Raw genomic sequence first — 20322 nt, 5'->3', positions numbered from 1 at the left:
ATGCAGTCCTTCCGATATCGCACCCTTTCTCGCACCTCGTCTCTGCCGACTGTACAGCTCCAGCCTCAACACTTTGCCTCGACGTTCTCACTACATGTCTCGCCAGGTCTCACAACCGATTCCTTCGCATCCATACAGCCACCGCAACCTCAGCACCTCTGCTTCTCCTTCTTCGGATCCCACCACCAACGATACCATCTTCGCTCTGGCCACTGGCGCCGGTCGAGCAGGCGTCGCCATCATCCGCATCTCCGGCCCTCTCGTCCCCAATCTCTACTTCTCTCTCTGCCTCACCACCTCCCTCCGGCCCTACACGCGCCTTCCACCTGTGCACAAACTCGTCCTGCGCAACATCCACCACCCCACCACCCACGAGATCATCGACTCCCCCTCCGGCGTCATCTACTTCCCCGCCCCGCACAGCTACACCTCCGAACCCACGCTCGAACTGCACATCCACGGCGGACACTCCACCATCCACGACACCCTCGATGCGCTTTCTGCATTCGGTAGCGGGGTTAGGATGGCGGAACCAGGGGAGTTTACGAGGAGAGCGTTTGAGGGTGGGAAGATGGATCTGGCGGGTGCGGAGGCGTTGCATGGGTTGGTGAGTGCAGAGACGAGTGTCCAGAGGAGACTGGCGTTGGATGGGACGAGGGGGTTGCAGACGCGGAGGTTTGAGGGGTTGAGGGAGAGGATTTTGCGGGCGATGGCGGGGGTGGAGGCGTTGATCGATTTTGCTGATGAGGATGGGGTGGAGGATGGCACCTGGATTGGGGTTAGAGAGATGGTGGGCGAGTTGGCGGTGCTGTTGCGTGGAGAACTGGGGATATCCACTTCAAACGAAAACGGCAAGAGTGTCGAAACAAGACATGTCGGAGAGATCCTCACCACAGGAATTCGCCTCGCCATCTACGGTCCACCCAACGCCGGCAAGAGCTCCCTCCTCAACAGACTCGCAGATCGAAACGCCGCCATCGTCAGCGACATCCCCGGTACCACGCGCGACGTCCTCCAGGTGCACCTCGATCTCGCCGGCTACAAGGTCATCGTCTACGACACCGCCGGTATCCGCGATTCTTCCGCGCAGGGTCGAGGTATAGATGAGATCGAACAGATCGGTATTCAACGTGCCAAGGATAGTGTTTCTCGAGCCGATCTGTCTCTGCTCGTGCTTCCCGCGAACGAGGATTTCGAGCTGGAAAAGATGATCCTTCGTCCAGAAAGTTATAGCGCTAGCGATCCAGACCTTATCTTCTACAACAAATCCGACCTACTCCCCCACCCTTCTCGACCCTCTCCATCCAGTCCCAATCCTTCGCAACTCAGCTGGTCAGGCAGCGTCCGCACGAACCACAACATCTCCCTGCTCATCTCAAACCTATCCACCCTCATCGCCTCAAAATACTCTTTACCTCAAACCAACGAAACCCCACTCATCACCCAATCCCGCCACAGAACCTTGCTCAGAGAATGTCTCCACCACATCGACAACTTTCAATCTCTAGCAGAGGAACGAGACGTCGATCTGGTGCTCGCAGCCGAGGAGCTGAGGTACGCAGCCAGGGCCGTCGGCAAGATCACGGGCAGAGAGGTTAGACCGGATGAGATTTTGGGTAGTATCTTTGCTACGTTTTGCATCGGCAAGTGAAAAGGGGGGAGGAGATGAGGACGGCCGAGACGGGTCGTGGAACGATGTTGTAGAAAGATTGCTGCATGGCGTTTGAATTCATAAATTATCATGTACAAATGACGTCGTATGAGGGACGTTTGCGAAGGGTATCTTGGATTTCTCTTACTTGCTCAAGGTGTATTCAGCATCTGCCGACGGTCGAAGCCTCGATGAGGGCAGGGGACGACTCATCGGTGATCCATCTCTACCTCTCATCGTATCCGGAACAGACAGGCTTCTACCTCCTCCCGTCCTTGTCGCGTCCCCCGCCTCTGACCTGACTGCTCCCACCGGCGTTGCTACGCCGCCAAGCGTCCTCGAGTCCCCGTCCGCCCCGTGACTGCTGGTGTGAGGCACGAACTCGGTCGTCAAGAAACTCGCTTCCCCGACGATGCTCCTGCAAAGCTCCGAAAGCTTCTCCAACGAGCTCACAATCTCCTCTAGAAGCGCGTGTTCGGCAAGGATGAAGAACATTGCGTAGTCGAGCGATCTTTTGACGGCGGTCGTACCGGGTGTCTCGGACTCCGAATGCGATGCCGTGTGATGTTTCCGGTGGTGTGAGTGTCGAGCCGGAGAAGCGGCACCGCTGCGAGAGCCGTTGGTAGGGCTGTAAGACTGGATAGAGTGCAAGCCTTTGCGATGCCGTCTCCTGACGTTGACGAGGATACTCTTCTGGTTCAAGCTGTCCAAAGCATGGAAGGCGTCCGGAGCACCACGTCTCCCGCGCATCCTCGACGGCTCCTGCACCCCTTCCTCGACCATGTCTCTCAGCTGCTCCGCCACAGCCTCAGTCAGTTCCTCCAACGCCAGCCTCGGACTGGGCAAACACTGCGGCAGCGGCGCCTTGGTCTGCAACGCTTGTCCGGTGGTCCAGAGTACCAGCAGCACCGAAGCGATCAAACTCTGGCGCAACTCCAGTACGTTCACGACAGCGTGCTGCCTCACCGACCTCAATCCATGCTCTCTACACCTTCTCAACCCCAACAGTAGCTCGTGGATTTTCTCGAGCTGATCCAGTAGCTCGGACAACACCCTTGTGCGCTTGGGCTTGAGACTGATCTCGATCTTCATGATGTCCACTAGACGACGCGCTTGACCGATCCGAAATTCGATGTTGCCCTCGAGCTCTTCGAAAGCCGCGTTGGATTTGTGCGAAGAAGTGAGGCCGCCTGAGAGCATCTGCCTGGAGAGGCTGAGATAGAGGGATTGAAGTTTCGACGTGATGAGCGATATTCTCCGCACCAGCTCGAGGCGCGCGTGGATGGGCCATACGAAAAGATTGACAAGAAGAGCCGCGATGATACCCAAGAGGATCATGTAGCCTCTATTCCACGCGACGTACGCCACACTCTGTCCAGCGTCTTCTTGTGGAATCAGGGCCACGATGGGCAGCGTGAGGCCCATCACCACCCCTACGCCTTGGAAGCGGGTAAAGAGCATCAGGTACGATGGAGGGATGGATGCGAGTGTAAGCAAGAACGCAAGAGCGTAAGGGTTTTGGCGGCTGACTTCGCTGATGACCAGACCGAGAAGGCTGCCAAAAATAGTTCCGAGGATGCGAAAGAGCGACGTGCGGATGCTCGCTCCTGTCGACGTTTCGAGGCAGAATAGGTATGAGATGGCCATCCATTGACCTCTTTTATCGTACCACCATCGTTTGGAATCGCTGTAGGGCAGCCACGCAGGCAGCGTCAAGAGCACGATTCCCGCAGTGAGTTTCAAGCCAAATTTGATGTGCCGGCTGTGACGTAACGTCGTCAAAATGTTTGATAAAGCGACACGGCAGTGCAACGCACGGCGTGTCGCAAATATCTTTCGTAAGGCTCGCATACTTCTTCTGATAGCGTGGCGCAGATTTGCGACGCCGTCGCTGACCCTTGATTCAGTTCTTTCGAGCGTGGGCGAAACAGTGAGCAAATCTTGCGAGCCCTTGTCAAAGAAGTCGATGTCGTCGAGCTGCGTCTCCGTGTCGGCAGGCAACGGCTCGTCGTCTTCATGCAAAAGAGCATCGACACGCTCGTCGGCCAAAGCGATGTCGTCACCACCGCCAAGATTGGTACGACCTAGCCAGTAGCGCCAATCTGCTACGGGCATGTGGAGCCTCCTGCGTGAAGTCCCGGCCCAGATCTTTGCCACGCCGGATGCTGCGTTAAGACACGAATCGACGAGCAACGCCACTTCGAGGAGAGAGATCATGAGGAAAGAAGTCTGGTACGAGTCGTTGTGGAATAGGTGTGCTAGCGGTGTACGTTCTTCGGTTGGCGTAGAGGATCGCGAAGCAGGAGTGCCAAGATCGGAAGTTGTCACGCCGTCCTGTTCGCACTCATGTTGACGCTGTGCATCGAGCGTCATCTCTGATCGAGGCCTTTTGATGGCGTCGCTGAGAGCCGTCTTGAAGGAGCGGATTGAGGCGCGCAACTCTGCTCTTTGTTGGTTAAGGTCGAGCTCTGGGTCGGTCGAACTTCGATTTTGGTCTGCTTTCTCGTCGACGACGCCCGCAGAAAACCGCCTCTTGGCGGAGCCTGCCGAATCCGTACATTTGGCGATGCACCGACGCAGGCAGACTAGTGAGCGCGTGATATCGAGGCTGAAAGCGCGGATGATTTCTTCGAAATCAAAGGCGGGCTGCGGCGTAGCATGATCTGTCGCGCAGTCTGTCGGCTGTTCCGATCGCTGTGACGCCTCCTCTACGGCGCTTGCATCTTGAAGGCAGGCGAGGCTGCAATTGAACCAGCCACGGATGTCCCGAAGCATGGGGAGGAACAGCTGCAGATGTCCAACAGGTACGCGTGCGAATGCGACCTCGTTCTGTGCTGCATCCAGATTGAAGGACAGTCGAGCTTGCAGGCTTTGGAGCTCCTTTTTCAGTTGACTGAAGCTCTTCGATTGCGTTGCCTTGCCCTTGCTTGCTGATCCGGCGTGTTGGTCGAAGAAGCCGTCGACGGCGAGACTCGTGAGCCGTGCCGTACCATCGAAGAGCTCGCAGAGCTGATTGATTGATATTGCGCGTGCTGTTCTCGGAAACACGACAAAATTGCAAAAGATACCCACGATCATGGCTACCAAGGCCGGGTAGAAATGGTCGAAGAAGATGCGCGCGCTGATAATATTGTACTGCGTCGTGAGCTCCCATAGCGTGCTGAAGACAACAGCTCGACAGGCATTCTTGAGGCGCGGCGCGTAGCTCGACAAGGCTCCAGTTGCGAAACAGAAGAACATGAGGACGCAGACCCCTATCGCTCTTGAGCGCTTCGAGACTTTTGCCGGTGCGTTCTCGCCGTCAATCCAGATGCACCCGCAGACGGCGAGGAAGGTGATGCCGGTACCTGCGGCGACGAAAGCCAGCGTGATGACAGACTTCTCGAGATAGGCCCCGACTGGCGAAGGAGTGGGGAAGAAGAAGAGGAAAAAGAGGATGTATGTGAAGAATGGCGTCGGTGACATCCAAGTTCGTAGTCGATGCTCGAGCACAAAGGGCGTGAGAAGCAGTGCACCAGCGACGGCCGGCGCTAGAAGCTTGCAGCATGGCCAGATACGCTTGAGCTGTGCCGCAAGTCGCCGAAGCGAGCCTTGCTTGTCGCCGTCATGCTTCCCACTTGACTGTTGAGTCAGATCCATCTCCCACGGCTGGCGCGTGGAAGCAGATTCCAGCGATTACCCTACGCCTTGGCCAGCGCCATGGTTGACCAGCGATAATAGGTGTCCGTGCAGGCGCTTGCGAGTCGCTCGACAGCTTAGGACTGCGAAGACTTGACCGTCTGAATTGAAATCTGTCGAGGCCGATGTGCGATGCAATGGTGGGTCGAGAGCAAAGCTTGGCCTGATGCGAGTACACACTGTCCAAGTGGAGGATCGTCATCAACTTTGGGTTCCGAATATTCGGTCTTCGGAAAAGTTTTTGGTCTCCTTTTTTTTAATCTTCCTCCGCCTGCCGCGTGCTTGCCGCGGACCATGCCGAACATGCTCTGGTGCTCGGCACAGCTTGCCGGACTCTGTTCGACCATCACGCCACGCCGTCGCTCGTCGCTATGCCTGTCGTGTAGGCTCCGAGTCGCCTCCATTCAGGTTCACTCAGACAGATGCAAATTCTCCGTTCATCCAGTCGCCGATGTTGGAGGGCCAAGTTCTCGGCAGAGAGTCGCGCAAAACGGCGAGAATCAAGCCCGGTACACAGCTGCCGGATATCGTACAAGCCAGAGAACAGAGGCGCGGTAGCATCTCCGATATGACGAGCGGCTTTCGATAGTATCTGATCGGGATCCCGGCTTCCCAAGATGCCTGAGCAAGAGACGTCCGGGGCTTGAGGTCGAGGACCCTTCGCGGGCAACGGATAATATTGCGCACTCATGGGTGCAATGACGGCCGTACGAAACGCCAACTATGAACACAACCCCGCATTCAGGCTGCGGAATTGCGATCGCAGCGATGCTAGACTCCCACAAGCAGCAATCCCTTGCTTGGTGTGTGCTTTACCGAAAGATCCTTGACAGGCAACATGAGCATGGGCAAGCGAGCTGTACTGCAGATCGCTAGAGTCGGCTCGATGATTTGCATCATGGAGCAACAGCATGCGATGCTGATAGCCACCCACTTGCTGTTCAGAGTTTGCTACAGATTGCTCACTGGAGCCTCGCTTCGACCCCCGACAAAGGCGGGAACAGGGTTTCCGCTGCGTCGGCAAAACTCACATGCCCCCTATGCGAGCATCATGAGAAGGTCGAGACGCAGGCATTCATTTTCCCATGCACGTCATTCACCGCTGACGTGCACACGTACAATGGAGCATGCTGCCGAGGTGACCAGCCCAGCAAATGCATACCCAGGAGAGAGCGGCCTTTGCAATCTACCCTCGGCATCGGTCAACTAGGTATAAGTCGCGTCTTGCGGCTGCCGTGTGAGGTTGCATACACAGCTTCTGGAGAGAATGGTTGCAGTGACAATTGCTGTGCCCTTGACTTGCTCACAGGGTCAACTGCTAAGTGTGACTGACCCTGGGAGCGACTCGTATCCGCTTTGATGCCGAGAAGGGCACTTGCATCACGGCGAAGTTAGCTCGAGAGTCTCTGTCTTGTATGCAGCAAGGACGGCCTCTGCCCCGCTGAATGCGTCGAAACAGCTTTGACAGGTGCTCGGAAATGACCGCAGCGCGGAAGCCTGTTGAGCATGGGACCGCGCAGGGAAAAGCTCTTGCCATTCTACACATCGTTGATGCTCGACATGGGCACACGATCGGACACCGATCCTTCCGGCTGATCACACGGGGAGATGCATAAGTGTGTGATTATAGAGAGAAAAGGGTCCCTTGGGTCCGTTCCTTGGCAATGGATCGACGCCCGCGAAAAAGAAAAAAAAAATCAAAGCGAGCCGACATTCGAGCTCCGATGGCTGTCAGACTGGAGAGGCTCAGCGTTGCAAAGCTGACTCTGTCTTGTCAAGGATGCTATTCTTGAGTCAGATTGATCTCTGTCGGGTCAGAAGAAGGCGGAGAGTACACGAAGCCGGTTTGTAAGCGGTAAGCTCCATTCGTAAGCTCGGAGTAAGATTAGCGGTGGCGAGTCGGTTGATGTTGCCCAGACACTGCAACAAGCTTGAGTCGTGTGCCCGTGGGGGAAGCCCTGAAGCAGAGGAAGAGCTTGTGTGCCCGCAAGGGTCAACGTCTGGATACCGGAGCATGCCTCGATCCGAGATGGACGGCCGCTTTGCACAGCGCGAAAACTCTGCATCTCGACTCGGCACGCGATTCAGATCGAGGAGTGCGACAATGCAGGGGCCCGGAGCTGGCAAAGAGGCAATCCGGGATACCGGGTGAAACCGCACAACAGTTGTCAGTGAGAGTGTAGGGTCCAGACGCCTCGGGACGGCATTGCTCCGGACAACTTAAGACTCGCTCATCCGATTCAGCTCGCCTTGTTCCATTGCCGTCGCTCCAGCTGCGTAGTCAAGCATCGGCTGAGCCGTTGCTGTTGGCCTTTCCACACTTGACGTCATTACGATGCAGACTCTTACTGCCAAGCTACTGGTCACAGATATCTTTGTTCCTTGTCGATTTGCGCCACGCGAGCCCGCCACAGTAGCGTGCGGACGGGCTCTTCCGAGCAGGGGATTTGGCTCTCGTCAGATGTACAGTGCAGCAAGTCGGAGAGGAGTAGCGCAATGACACGAAACGAGTATTCGCAATATGGATGTGTTGAGCGAGCATGTCACTATTGATCAACCACAGAGTTCAGAGCAGTCTCAACGGCAAGAGCAGCTGCCGAATGGTGATCCGCGATGGCCGAGCTCTCGAGGAGCAGGATGGTCGTCGCAACAGCGGCCGCTGACCCTCGGCTTTGCTGCGCCGTCCTGGATGTGCGCTGACCAGCTTGACGACTGGCTGCACAGACGATGCATTGCGAGACCAGCAGTGGAAATTTGTGCGTCTGCATGTGAACCAAGTTCGGCATGGCAATTCGCCGTCGAGCGCTTTTGTGAATGTTCTTGCTTCTCTGTTCGGGCTGGCTGGTCGCGATCTTCGGGTTGACGTGTTAGCGAAGTGTTGGTCTCGGCTAATGAAATTCGCCTGTCTGTCGATCTTCTCAACTGGCGAAAAAGAAAAGTCTGGCTGCGGAGAGCTGCACATTCAGCGCAGGCGCAGTTCGACAGACAAAAACGTGCCGTGGCCAAGGAACCGCATGGCGCACCCTTGGCTCTCGTTTTTTGCTTTTACGGTGGCGAAGCGAGGCTGTCAACCGCATGATGGCGTGTGCGTATGTTTGTGAGTGTGATTACTCGCATGAAATTCATATGGCTCAGCTAGTTGTGCTGGAAGAACTGCGCGCTGCCCTCTGCACGGCGTCGCCGTTTCCGCGAGCTTCCTCTGCAAAGTCACAGTCAGACGCATCCATGCAAACTTTCTTCTGGAGCCCTAGCACAGTCACTAGCCTGTCCTCATCCGCACGTACCGAAGCAACACGTCTGCGGCAAAACAGTAAGAAAATTCAGGGCCAGACGGGACGAGCTCGGCAGCAACGGGAGTACCGAGGAGCCGCTAGTCGGCAACTGCTCGCCTGACCAGACCAGAACAGCGTCGACGCCTAAAATCACAGAGTCTGACGACCAGAGCTACCCCGAGAAACCCTCGAAGATCGCCTTGGACGCCAGCGGCCTTTGCAAAGGCCAATCGCCCGTGGTCGAGTGAACGCATCTCGCCCCCAGGTTGTCCGCTTCAGGACAAGCAAGGAGCGACGAGATCTCTGTCCACACGGGATCGTTCCAAGCCAATGGCTTGGTCTGTCCTGCACCTTTCACCTCACTGCAAAGGGAGTCGAGGAGAGATCCCTGGTTGAAATGCGCCGCTTTTGATCCGATGCAGAGATGAGCCAGTCAGGGACCACCCTCGGCTCGTGTTCCGCCTCGCCGTTCTGTGTGTGAGGGCGCAACAGCGCCTTGTCCTACACTGCGCCTCATCGCAGGCAGCAAGCAGCGACACAGTTTTCTCGGGTCGCCAACATCCATGACTTTGCAGCGCCACATTCACACGTCGGTCGAGCCGCGCACAGCCTGCACAAAATAGCTCAGTCCGTCGTGGCGCGATCCGCTGTGGCTTGTGCATCGCCTCACCAAGATGAGCCACCATGTCACACATACGTATACGAGATACACGTACGCACCCTCTGTGTGTGGTGACAAGGTGTCTGACACCTCAAGATTGTGCTCTGCTGGTCCCTTGAGCCGCCTTTCACAGCGTGTCAAGGGTGTGTGCCGTAGCCTGGTTCTATTGTCACAGTGCAGCCAAAGAAAAGAAATGTTGAGCGGTGGTCCGCGAATCTGCACATGGACCCTTTGATCCCTTTGCAAGCCGCGGGCTCCTTCGCTCTTGCACGGTGTCGACCTGTCAAACTTGGTCATTCCCTTCCCTTTGTCCTCCTCCTGCCACCCTCCAACATCGAGATCGCAGTACCGGACAGCTCGCCTCTCCCGGGGACTTCAACACCATATTCTGCTCGAACACCTTCTGCTGCTTTCGTTCGCCACCCTTCGCCCGTCACACCTTCATCTCTTTCTCCATCGCTGCGCAGCTTTCGGCACAGCAAAGCAAGCTCAGCGCCCACCTCTCGACAGATAGGCTTCGGCTGTGCGCATTCAATTCCCTCGCTGCTCTCACGGACACTTCCGGATCCATCGCAGAGCCTTCTCTCGCAGCCTGCTGGGTATCTCGGCGGAATCACGCTACACCAGACCCACTGCGCTTCATCTCGTCTGCAGCTTCCAACGTATTCCTTTTTCGACGACGTCCTCTCTCTCTCAATTGCGCAGCTTGCTTCTTGGTTTGGCTCAAAGTAACATTTGCTACAATCACATTGCTTCCAAGCAAGCTCCACCATATCCGTGAGACCGCGCTCTCCTCCCACGAAACAAGATTTGGCTTCGCTCTTCGCTCCTTTCGCCACCGGCTTGCATTTCTTCCATCAAGTCACATTGCTCCGTTTCGACTTCATCACGCTCCAGGATAGCTACGACAGTAGCTACGACTCCGATATCCAACGTACGTCGTCCATCAAATTCCTAATCAACGTCAACCTGCTCCGTTCAGCGCACATCAGCGAGTCTTGGTTTGGATGTTGCTTTCTCCCCCTCCCCGTCATCCGCCTTTTGCCTCGGAGTAGACCTCGCTCTTAAAAGGGCCTTTCCCTTCTCATCATTCGTCCGCGTCAGGCAGGAGTCGCTACGCCATCTCCCAACTCAAATCACGTTCCTTGCCCGACCGCTCCCCACTGTCTCTTCCCCCCATTTTCCCCCCGTCGAGAACCCTGCTCCATGAATCGCAGGCCGCTGGCTCCAGCGCCATCGACCGTCATCAATGTCGCTTCCACATCGCTCAGATCTCAGTCCCGGACTGCATCGCACAGAGGTTCGGGAGGATACACGGAGATGAGGGCACAGATCCGCAAGGAGCGCGAGCACGAAAGTCAACAACGTTCCCATGCCCAGCCTGCTCCGCTTCGTGACGTTGAAACGCAACCTCGCAAGCAGGCCAGTGTCAACACCCACTCTCAAACCCACCTCTCCGCGAGCATCTCGAACCAAAAAATTAGCCACTTTTCGACTTCGGAGGACGATGCTATCGACAATCAGCTGTCTACGGATAAGAAGAGCTATCCTCGTGTCTTGCCTGCGTCCGGATCTGGCATCAACGCTGACAACAGCGTCAACATGTCCGCAACTTCGAGTCAGATCTCGTCCTCCTCGTCCACTGGCGTCGTCAAGAAGCGCAGCCAGACCGTCTCAACACAGGAACCGCAGCTCCAGCAGCAACAACCATCGCAGCCGCCTGCCTCGACCTCGCAGATCGCCATTCGCGACTCACATCAGCATCTGTATCAGCATCAGCATCAACACGAGCATCAGCACGAGCATCAGCAGCCGGATCGCATTCCACAATCTTCTATCACATCAGCTTCGAGGGCAGAGTCCTACTCTGATATTCCTTCGCCTCCCACCTCTCCTGAGCAGCGCATCGGCGTCGATACTATGCATGCTGCCTTCTCCGCAAAGTACTACGAGCTCGCTGTCAAGTGCAGAGGCTGGGAAACGTTTGCCGCCAAGCTCAGGGCACAGATCGGAGCCCTCGAGGCTGAGCATCGTGTTCTCAAGGAGCACAACGCTCTGCTCGAGGCGGAGAACGCGAAGCTTCACGTCTATCTCCATAGAGAGGAGAAGACACGTACCCAGCTTCAGGGCCGCATGAGCTCGCTAGAAGACTGTCTGTCTCAACGCCCTTTTCCCGGGAGCAACCTCGGCTCACCGTACCAAGCTCTCGACATGCGAGACTACGATCATCTCTCTGTGCCTTCAGCTCCCTCGTCCGTCGAGAGAGCGAATCAAGTAACAGCGAGCTTCGGCCACACGCCGTACTGCTCGTCGAATCTGCAAGTCGAAGATCGTTCCGAGCTTCGTCCTCAGGCCATGCCGAGCCTACCAATCAACGCCGGTGTTCTCCAGACGACTACCGTTACTCAACATCTCAACGTCGACTCGGAGAAGAGGCAGGCCATAGCGATGCAAGCCAGGGAGCTCGAGGCGCTGCACAGCAAGTGGGATAGCTCGCGTCCGCTTGAAGACGTGGCGTACAGCCCTGAAGACGTACAGTATGCTGCTTATGCAGCCGCCGCCAACGCTGAAGGACGGAGCTCGCGTCTCGCTACTCATACAGATGTTCCCTCAAGCCACATCGCTCACAAAAGATCAGGAACGGTCGGTGCCATCGGAATGTTTGCACCGCGATCCGGATCTGTCCTCGGAGTTCAACGAGGGCACTTGCTCAGCTCTCAGACGCAAGCACAGAGTCAGCAAGAGTCGGCCTCGGGCGTCGCACGTCCAGCTTCGGCACAGCGTTTCAATGGTACGGTCCTGGAGAACAACGTGTCGACGACAGCCGCCAGCATCGTGGCAGGCAGTGGTGTGGCCAAAGCCGCTCTGCAGAGCAAACGCCGAAGCACTGTGTCCGGCGACCGCGGTCCAAGCCTCAGCCTCGCTCAGATCGTCAAAGGTGCCCTCACCGCGTCCGGCGTTGTAGCTACCGCTTCATCCCAGTCCCAGAGTCGACAAACCAGCCCCAGCGACAAGGCGCTCACCAGCAGCGACTACCTGCAGGGCTGCCTCGAAAAACGACGCGAAGCGATGCGCTCTACCTTTACTGCTCAGCAGAAAGGCACGACTCCTGCCGGCGGTCAGGCGGGTGGTGCCTCACGTCCTGTATCCCGAGCAGCTTCCCGACTCAGCACTCAATCAGGCACCCGCAGCCGTAGCCGAGCCGGAAGCGTCCACGATGCTATCCCTCTCGCGATCGAAGATGTGTTCTGCAACCCAAAGACAGTTAAGGCGCATTCGAGAGACACATCGCCCGAGCTGCCTACGCAGCAACTTGCTGCCGCCTCTCTCACCTCCCATACTGACATCAGCGTTGCCTCGCAGCGACTGATGGCAGTCACCGATACCCATTACCAAGCGGCGCAACCCACGTCGCGACAAGAACTTAGTTCTGCATTCTCCAGCCCTGGCTCCTTCATGCCCGCCTCCACCGCCACCTACCAGGATCAGGATGAGGGGGAGGACGAGCATCTCAGCTACATGTCGTTCGAGAGAAAGCTCTACATTCGCATTCAGGAGGAGCTCGACGACGAGGATTTCGCCAAGTTCGAGCGATGCATCCAGCGCTATGATTTCCTCGACATTCCTCTCGAAGGCAGCAAGGGACTGATCACTCGTGTCAAGCGTCTCTTGCTCGTTTCCAGTCCTGACCTTCGCACGCAGCCGGACAAGCTTCGCGTGCGTCAGAGCCTGGCTCGCGATTTTGAAAAGATGGCTCTGCAGTTCAGTCAGGCCAAAAAAGCTCAGTCGGCAGCGGCGTCGCAGGAGTTCCAGTGAGAGTCCCTTGGCAAGCTTTCTTCAATTGGAGACACCCAAAAGCGGCTTCGTCTCGCACCCTCAGTTGATGACCCCATCCCCTACATCCACACGAAAAGACATGGCTCCACCTTGCCAGTCATGATTGTGTCCTTGGGCCCGCAGTCAGTCTCTCTGCAACGACAGCTGCTGTTTGGCGCCCAGGACCGACCTTGCTCGATTTCCCATTTGCGCTTCATCTCTTCCAAGAACGTACAAGTCATTCATGCCCATACCTTTGCCGATCCCATTCGACAGACCTCATGACAATCGCAACCACGATCTTTTGCCGCGTCTCACGTGTTGCCGTTATGAATCTGCAAGCTGTGCCGTGAAGTCGACGCTGTGTGACAAATTGCGGATAATCGTGATCGCAAATCGAATGATTGAAGTAATGCAGGTGACATTGATGCAAAGTGGCAATGAGCATGGAACTAGACGATGCTACGGATCAGGCTTCCTTTCTGCGCTTCTTTTCGCGTTTTGGTGAATCGGTTGTCGAAGCCTCTTGCTGTTCTGTCTCTGCGGTTGAACCGGTTGATTTCCTCTTACTCTTCTTCTCCTTGACCACCTTGACCGGTTCTTCCACCTTGACGACTTCGGGGGTATCGTACTTGGAAGGGTCGTCGCTTTGTACTGCATCAGTGTCATCTTCGTCCTGCCATCTGACTCTTCTTGGGGAAGCCACCTTTTCGACGTCCTTGTTGGTGGGTTTTGCGGAGGTACTGCCTAGACCGAACGCCTGGGTTGGCAAGAGACTCTTTTTGAGGTACGATCTGTCGAGGGTCAAGGGGGAACTGAAAGGATCGTCGAGCATGGATCCGTGTAGTGAGAGCATGTGGTTTGCGATTGTGAGGCTGATGACGGTGAACTGGAGTTTTCCAGTGGAGCCTCCGAGTTTGGTGTTGTCGATCTTGCTCTTCCAGAAACCCATGCCTTGATCTCCGGAGTCGTCGAGGACGAATTCGAATTCTGCGGGAAGGTGTGATGCTGGAATGGAGGCGTTGAACAGTCCGTACAGGAGGAGGGATACGTGGGAAGGGGAGGAGAGACAGATGTTTCCCTCCAACATCTGACCGATACGAGGCGTCCATACCACGCACTCGAACCCGACGGCCGCCGTAGCGAATGCCGAATCGGCGGAGAAGACGGCGGTATCTTGGAGGAAGCGAGTGGGAGAATGTGTGATGAGGACTCCGGAAAGTTGAGGCACGTATCGCATTACGAGGGTATCCATGAGATCGGAGAATGCCGAGTATGGATCGGACGACCATACGGGTGGAATGGGGAGGTTGAGGATCGGATACAAGGTCGAGAAAGCGGTAGTCACGGTACGTGGTGCCGAGGTAGAGGCAACATCAGAGGCGATGTTGTTGGATGGGAGCGTGATAGGGAGATCCGAGACAGAAGTCGACGAGGAAGACTTGCGAGACTTCGACGAGGAGGAGGAAGAGCCGGATTTCGACTCGCGTCGCTTCGACTTGTCTTTGCTCTTGTGATCTTTCGACATGGTGATCGTCACGTTCTGCGTTGTGATTGATGCGGAAAATCCGGGCTGTTGATGCGAGGGAGCCAAGTTATTGATGCACAGTATCCGAGCTATTGATGCGGAAGAGCCGATGTTCAGAGGGGGCGTCAGGGGGGCTATGCTGATGACCGAACCAGCGGGCGGGCGTGCTTGCAGGATAGAGCCGACGGAGTGTGCGATACAGCGCGCTGCGGGACTCGGTGGGATGGAATGGTGCCCGAGTTTGGGAGTCGCAGCAAAGACGTGGTGTCAGGCGTTGCAGGAGAAGGAGTGGTGATGGTGAACAGGCTCCCGAAGCTGCTTTCAGTAAAGGCATCTGGGCCTGCACCCTTGCTTTGCCTTCTCCAGAAATTTTTTCTTCTCAAGCCGTTTCAAGAAAGTCGCCTCCACAGTCTCTCGGAAGTCGGTGCCAGATCGCTGATTTGACCGCGTCCCAAAAGTCATCGGATAGATTGAAAAGTGGAACAGAAAGGATCATTCAAATCGATCAAACCTGTGGATGCACGAATGCATTCCGCTGGCGAAATTTTCGCGTCTGGACTGGCGCTGAATCATGGGCCAAGCGAATGTCTTTCAATTTCCTCGATCACCTCGATTTCGTCACGCTCCTTCATTTGCGATTCGGGGCTGAGCAAAAACTTTGAATGCATCTTGGAAGCGAGCGCAGCCTCTGTAGTCCCACTCGGAGTTGGACCTTTTTTTTTCTTCGAAGATGCACGTCACTGATGCTGGCTTTGTGAGTGAGAACAGAGAAAGGAAGGAAGGTTGGATGCTCAAACTCCAACCTGCTGCTGCTGCTGCTGCCGGCTCGAACTTTTTGGTGAGCCTGTGTCTCGTTCCGTTAGGCGGGCTGTCCGACAGCGCATGTTTGTGTCGGTGCTTACCACTGCTTCAGCTGTTCTTCCGCGTTCCTTCCTTCTTACTCCACCCCTCACCTCTACGCTCGCACATCCACATCCCGAATAAGCAACACATCCAAGATGTCTGCCGAAAACCAGGAGATCCCCCAGTTCAAGCTCGTCCTCGTCGGTGACGGTGGTACCGGCAAGACCACCTTCGTCAAGCGTCACTTGACCGGAGAGTTCGAGAAGAAGTACATCGCCACGCTCGGTGTCGAGGTGCACCCTCTTCAGTTCCACACCAACTTCGGTACCATTTGCTTCAACGTCTGGGACACGGCGGGACAGGAGAAGTTCGGTGGTCTGCGCGACGGATACTACATCCAGGGTCAGTGCGGTATCATCATGTTCGACGTCACTTCGCGCATCACCTACAAGAACGTCCCCAACTGGCACCGTGACTTGGAACGAGTCTGCGAGAACATCCCTATCGTTCTCTGCGGTAACAAGGTCGACGTCAAGGAGCGCAAGGTCAAGACCGGCGCCGTCACCTTCCACCGCAAGAAGAACCTGCAGTACTTTGAGATCTCGGCCAAGTCCAACTACAACTTCGAGAAGCCTTTCCTTTGGTTGGCACGAAAGCTGGTCGGAAACCCCACCCTCGAGTTCGCCGCCGCCCCTGCGCTCGCCCCTCCCGAGGTCCAGGTCGACCAGGCGCTCATGGCTCAGTACGACGCAGAGCTCCAGCGCGCCGCCGCCGCTCCCTTGCCCGACGAGGACGATGGTGACCTCTAAGCGTCTTGTGCACTGCCGAGCTCCGCACATCATGCCCGACGAATGGCTGACAGCCATCTAGCTGCTAGCCGAACGTTGATGGCTTGACGTCCGCACATACATACACACGAATCCTCTTTGCATCGCATCTATCTCTCTCATTTCCTTTCCTTCTTGGCCGTCGCTCACGCCGTAATACCTGCATTCTGTTCAGATATATGCTCAAAATGCCAAAAGAAACTTTGTCCTGCCACCTCGTTCGTCTGTCCTTTTGTCTGGCGATCGTTCGCAGCGTGTAGTTGTGTCATTGCTGGTACCTCGCTACGGCGTTAGCGGTTCAGAACTGGTGGCTCATATCCTGAACGGCTCTACTAGCTGCAGCTGCAAAGCAGCTTCTATCATCAACTTGAACGATGCCACCTTTCCAGTGCACCTTTGGACTCTGGCAGCATCAAGAGTGACAAGAATTGAGCTAGCCGGAGAGCATCAAGGATCGTGTGTTGAATCACAAAACGAAGTCATGTTAGACCTTAGTCCACCGCGACATGAGTGTCGTGCGAGAACGTGCCCACAAAGAAACACAGATACTGTCACAAATTCGACTCAAACCTTGCATCTGATCGAGAGAAAGAGAGAGAGAGACGGGTATAGCGAGAGGCTGCGCACGGGTCACCCTTTGCGTCGCTTTGGCCAATCGATCCGAGCCGAGAAAACGGTTGCACACAGCCTGCACGATTCCTTCTGGCACGCGACAGGGACACCTCTTTTATGAGCAATCGTCAGGATCCATGGTACAAGCCAGCCATCCCTATCCGCTTTTGTAATACTACAGTAATCGACAGTGACAACGTCGAGCGAGGAGGCATCATATCGAGACCTGCGTTCAGGCCGTCACACTTCGTGCATCTCAGCGAGCGAAGACAATTCACTACCTGTTGTTGCACCGATTTGCGCAGCGAAGACAGAGATGCGCGTGTGAGAACAGTCACTGTCGTTCCTGACTTGCTCCTGCGTGAGATTGCGAGATGCAGATTTTCGCGATGTGTGTTTCTTCCCGCACCACGATTGCCCATCGCCTGGTCTTCTCCTCGCCGGAGGCCGTCGTTTTCGGTCTCAGTCTCGGGCTGTGTGTGTGTCGTGGTGTCGCGGCGGCACAATGTCGCGGTGTTGCTCTGCCTGCGTCGGTATTCAGCGCCGAACAACTACTCGACTACAAAATTGATTCTCATTTCAAGCTTCAATCTTGACTGCATTTCCGCTTCCGCGTCAATTCCTACCGCACAACTTCACATGAATTGCCGCGTTGTTTCCAGAGTGAGATCTTCATAGTGCTTCGCGCTTTTTTTCCTTATTGAAATTTGTATTCGAGCAAAGTTGCCTTGCTTCGTGGCGCCGAGCGGGCAGCTGCGCGCTGCTCCCTGCTTGAGGCGAAGCACACGGAATTTCCACTTGCAGGACGCTTTTGACAGTTTGTATTCGAATTGATACGCGCAGATTGTATTCGAGATTGGTCGTCGCGCTTTGCTCGCCACGAAAGTTCAGGAAACTGCCTGTTCTGTGCAGGCAGAGTTGTGTTGGCAGAAGCGTGTGTGTGCGTGTGTCTAATTTCCTCGAGTTGCTTTGCTTTGCTGTGCTGTGCTGTGCAGCGGCTTTCTGCGATGAACCGTGCTTTTTGGGTCGCGCTCGCCTTTGGGTTTTTGGAATCCGCATCCAGCGCTTCCGCGCGTCTGGTTGATCGACAGACTTGGCTGGCTGGGGCTGGCCGAGCAGGTGAGTGGCTTAGTGACAGATAGCTTGCCTGGATTTGACTGTGTCTGTTGGAACTGAGTGAGCGTGTGTCCGAGTGTGTGTTCGTCCGTCCCCCTTTCTGGCTTCTCGCCCTTTCTCTGCCCGCGAGTCCGCATTTCGCCCCTCAAAATCACGGGTGAGACAGCCAGCTAGCCAGCGAGAGAGCGCTTCGCACACCTTCCTGCGTGTCCGCGCCCCGTTGTTATCGCTGCTCCCTCTCCGCTCCCACGCCCGTCAACCACCATCACCATTCGTGTCACTTTGACCATCACCACCACCACCTTCATCAAATCGTATCTTCCGTCTGTCCAGTTCAGGGTGAGTACCTCTTGCACCGTCGATGCAGTGCCCTTCGCACCTTGCTCCCCCCCGCAATCGACATCCAGAATGCATCAGCACCCGTCCCCCTGTCCCGCACTCGCCCGATACTAGCCGGCTCGCCCTCGATCGACTTCCGCCACCATCGACATTCACGTCATCACGTCGCGTGTCATTATGACCCGCAACTACAGTCTATCACACTTTGCACACCACCACCGGCATCGTCACCATCGGCCTTTGTCAACGTCGTGTCGTTCGACTCGCCTAAAAGGCCTCCTTCGTCGCAATTATGTGACAGTGCAGGACAGAGTGTCAAGGTCGTAACGCGAAAGCATAGTCGAGACCTGCTTGCCCTGCAGAGGCACACAGCGCGAGCAAGTCGTCGCTTCAACTGCATCTCGACTCTTCGTCATCGTCCGCCAGCGTCGTGGTTGTCATTCAGCCGTCCTCGTCTAAACGCTTATGGACCGCGCGACGGCGTGGACGCTGATGTTGCCAGTCCGAAGAGCACGCGCAACGTCTCAACACCCGGCAGACCAAATGTACAGCAGCATCGTCGTACCTGTTCCGAACGGATCAACCCTTCATATTGTTCCGCCTCGCCGTTCTGGATGTCGACACTGCGGTACTTTTTAATGATGCAAGACAGCAGCTGACCCTTTGAACCTTCCACAACTCCTCTGCCATTCACTTCGTACAGCAGCCTTAGTTCTTTTCGTCTCTTAGACCCTTTTTTCTCACAAACAACCTTCAAGATGCCGGAATCGCGTGAAGACTCTGTCTACCTCGCCAAGCTCGCCGAGCAGGCTGAGCGCTACGAGGGTAAGTAGCATCCCCGAAGCAGCCGCTTCCGCGTATTTTTCCGCCTTTCTGATCCCTGGGTGGTTGTAGTGCAACGCTATGTTTCCGCAACGATCAGGGAGGCTTCGCAGGGAGCGAGGAGAAAAGGAAATGGAGAGGATCCAAAGCTTCTCGAGACAGGGGATCGAAACTGACACTGACCTTGCTTCTTTTTTTGCGATCGCTGCGCCGCGCCTACAGAGATGGTCGAGAACATGAAGCGCGTCGCTTCGTCCGACCAGGAGCTCACCGTCGAGGAGCGCAACTTGCTTTCCGTCGCCTACAAGAACGTCATTGGTGCTCGCCGTGCCTCGTGGCGTATCGTCTCCTCCATCGAGCAGAAGGAGGAGTCCAAGGGCAACGAGACCCAGGTCTCGATGATCAAGACCTACCGCGAGAAGATCGAGGCCGAGCTTGCCCAGATTTGCGAGGACATCCTCGATGTTTTGGACAAGCACCTCATCCCCTCGGCCGCTTCGGGTGAGAGCAAGGTCTTCTACCACAAGATGAAGGGCGACTACCACCGATACCTCGCCGAGTTCGCCACCGGCGACAAGCGCAAGGACTCTGCCGACAAGTCGCTCGAGGCTTACAAGGCCGCTTCGGACGTTGCCGTCACCGAGCTGCCCCCTACCCACCCCATCCGCCTCGGTCTCGCCCTCAACTTCTCGGTGTTCTACTACGAGATCTTGAACAGCCCCGACCGCGCTTGCCACCTCGCCAAGCAGGCCTTCGACGACGCCATCGCCGAGCTCGACACGCTCTCCGAGGAGAGCTACAAGGACTCGACTCTCATCATGCAGCTGCTCCGTGACAACCTTACCCTCTGGACCTCGGACATGCAGGATTCCGAGAAGCCCAGCGAGACCGCCGCTGCCGAGGCTCCCGCCGCCGAGGCCAAGGGTGAGGAGGCCGCCTAAGCGCGAATTCAGATTGAAAGAAAAAGTTGCCCGACCTCTCCGTCTTGCTCTCCTTCCCCTCACCCTCGATCACCCCAGTCTTTTCTTCGTTTCCCTTTCGCGTTCCCGCGTCCTTTGGAGGCCGTCGCTTTCGTCTTTCTTGATTCCGTTCGCAATCTCGGCAGGCTCAACTGATGTGCACGTTGCCGACCTGGTTTCATGGGCAAAGGGTGGCTT

At 56.1% G+C, this 20322-nt stretch overlaps 11 protein-coding genes across 11 annotated transcripts; 5 read left to right on the top strand and 6 right to left on the bottom strand.

Annotated features, from left to right (window-relative positions):
• Positions 1–109: 109 nt before the first annotated feature.
• Positions 110–601, bottom strand: PHSY_004466 (gamma-tubulin ring complex protein; the record flags this gene model as incomplete). The annotated part of the gene is made up of 1 exon (XM_012335079.1): positions 110–601. The coding sequence occupies one exon, from the start codon at positions 599–601 to the stop codon at positions 110–112; it is 492 nt and encodes a 163-aa protein (XP_012190469.1).
• Positions 602–709: 108 nt separating this feature from the next.
• Positions 710–1651, top strand: PHSY_004465 (hypothetical protein; the record flags this gene model as incomplete). Its single annotated transcript, XM_012335078.1, has 1 exon — positions 710–1651. One exon carries the CDS (start codon positions 710–712, stop codon positions 1649–1651), a length of 942 nt encoding a protein of 313 aa, XP_012190468.1.
• Positions 1652–1795: 144 nt separating this feature from the next.
• PHSY_004464 (hypothetical protein) lies at positions 1796–5290 on the bottom strand (the record flags this gene model as incomplete). The annotated part of the gene is made up of 1 exon (XM_012335077.1): positions 1796–5290. One exon carries the CDS (start codon positions 5288–5290, stop codon positions 1796–1798), a length of 3495 nt encoding a protein of 1164 aa, XP_012190467.1.
• A 385-nt stretch (positions 5291–5675) lies between these two features.
• PHSY_004463 (hypothetical protein) lies at positions 5676–6020 on the bottom strand (the record flags this gene model as incomplete). Its single annotated transcript, XM_012335076.1, has 1 exon — positions 5676–6020. One exon carries the CDS (start codon positions 6018–6020, stop codon positions 5676–5678), a length of 345 nt encoding a protein of 114 aa, XP_012190466.1.
• A 1855-nt stretch (positions 6021–7875) lies between these two features.
• On the bottom strand, positions 7876–8115 carry PHSY_004462 (hypothetical protein; the record flags this gene model as incomplete). Its single annotated transcript, XM_012335075.1, has 1 exon — positions 7876–8115. The coding sequence occupies one exon, from the start codon at positions 8113–8115 to the stop codon at positions 7876–7878; it is 240 nt and encodes a 79-aa protein (XP_012190465.1).
• Positions 8116–8588: 473 nt separating this feature from the next.
• PHSY_004461 (monooxygenase) lies at positions 8589–10035 on the bottom strand (the record flags this gene model as incomplete). The annotated part of the gene is made up of 2 exons (XM_012335074.1): positions 8589–8626; positions 9612–10035. 2 exons carry the CDS (start codon positions 10033–10035, stop codon positions 8589–8591), a joined length of 462 nt encoding a protein of 153 aa, XP_012190464.1.
• A 433-nt stretch (positions 10036–10468) lies between these two features.
• On the top strand, positions 10469–13078 carry PHSY_004460 (hypothetical protein; the record flags this gene model as incomplete). The annotated part of the gene is made up of 1 exon (XM_012335073.1): positions 10469–13078. The coding sequence occupies one exon, from the start codon at positions 10469–10471 to the stop codon at positions 13076–13078; it is 2610 nt and encodes an 869-aa protein (XP_012190463.1).
• Positions 13079–13547: 469 nt separating this feature from the next.
• Positions 13548–14606, bottom strand: PHSY_004459 (hypothetical protein; the record flags this gene model as incomplete). Its single annotated transcript, XM_012335072.1, has 1 exon — positions 13548–14606. One exon carries the CDS (start codon positions 14604–14606, stop codon positions 13548–13550), a length of 1059 nt encoding a protein of 352 aa, XP_012190462.1.
• Positions 14607–15604: 998 nt separating this feature from the next.
• Positions 15605–16258, top strand: PHSY_004458 (hypothetical protein; the record flags this gene model as incomplete). Its single annotated transcript, XM_012335071.1, has 1 exon — positions 15605–16258. One exon carries the CDS (start codon positions 15605–15607, stop codon positions 16256–16258), a length of 654 nt encoding a protein of 217 aa, XP_012190461.1.
• Positions 16259–17895: 1637 nt separating this feature from the next.
• PHSY_004457 (hypothetical protein) lies at positions 17896–19002 on the top strand (the record flags this gene model as incomplete). The annotated part of the gene is made up of 2 exons (XM_012335070.1): positions 17896–18007; positions 18338–19002. 2 exons carry the CDS (start codon positions 17896–17898, stop codon positions 19000–19002), a joined length of 777 nt encoding a protein of 258 aa, XP_012190460.1.
• A 399-nt stretch (positions 19003–19401) lies between these two features.
• Positions 19402–20106, top strand: PHSY_004456 (14-3-3 protein; the record flags this gene model as incomplete). The annotated part of the gene is made up of 1 exon (XM_012335069.1): positions 19402–20106. The coding sequence occupies one exon, from the start codon at positions 19402–19404 to the stop codon at positions 20104–20106; it is 705 nt and encodes a 234-aa protein (XP_012190459.1).
• Positions 20107–20322: the final 216 nt, after the last annotated feature.

Source organism: Pseudozyma hubeiensis (genome assembly GCF_000403515.1).
Source record: "Pseudozyma hubeiensis SY62 DNA, scaffold: PHS45, whole genome shotgun sequence".
Lineage (NCBI taxonomy): Eukaryota > Fungi > Basidiomycota > Ustilaginomycetes > Ustilaginales > Ustilaginaceae > Pseudozyma > Pseudozyma hubeiensis.
This window is presented reverse-complemented; position numbering and strand designations above follow the sequence as displayed.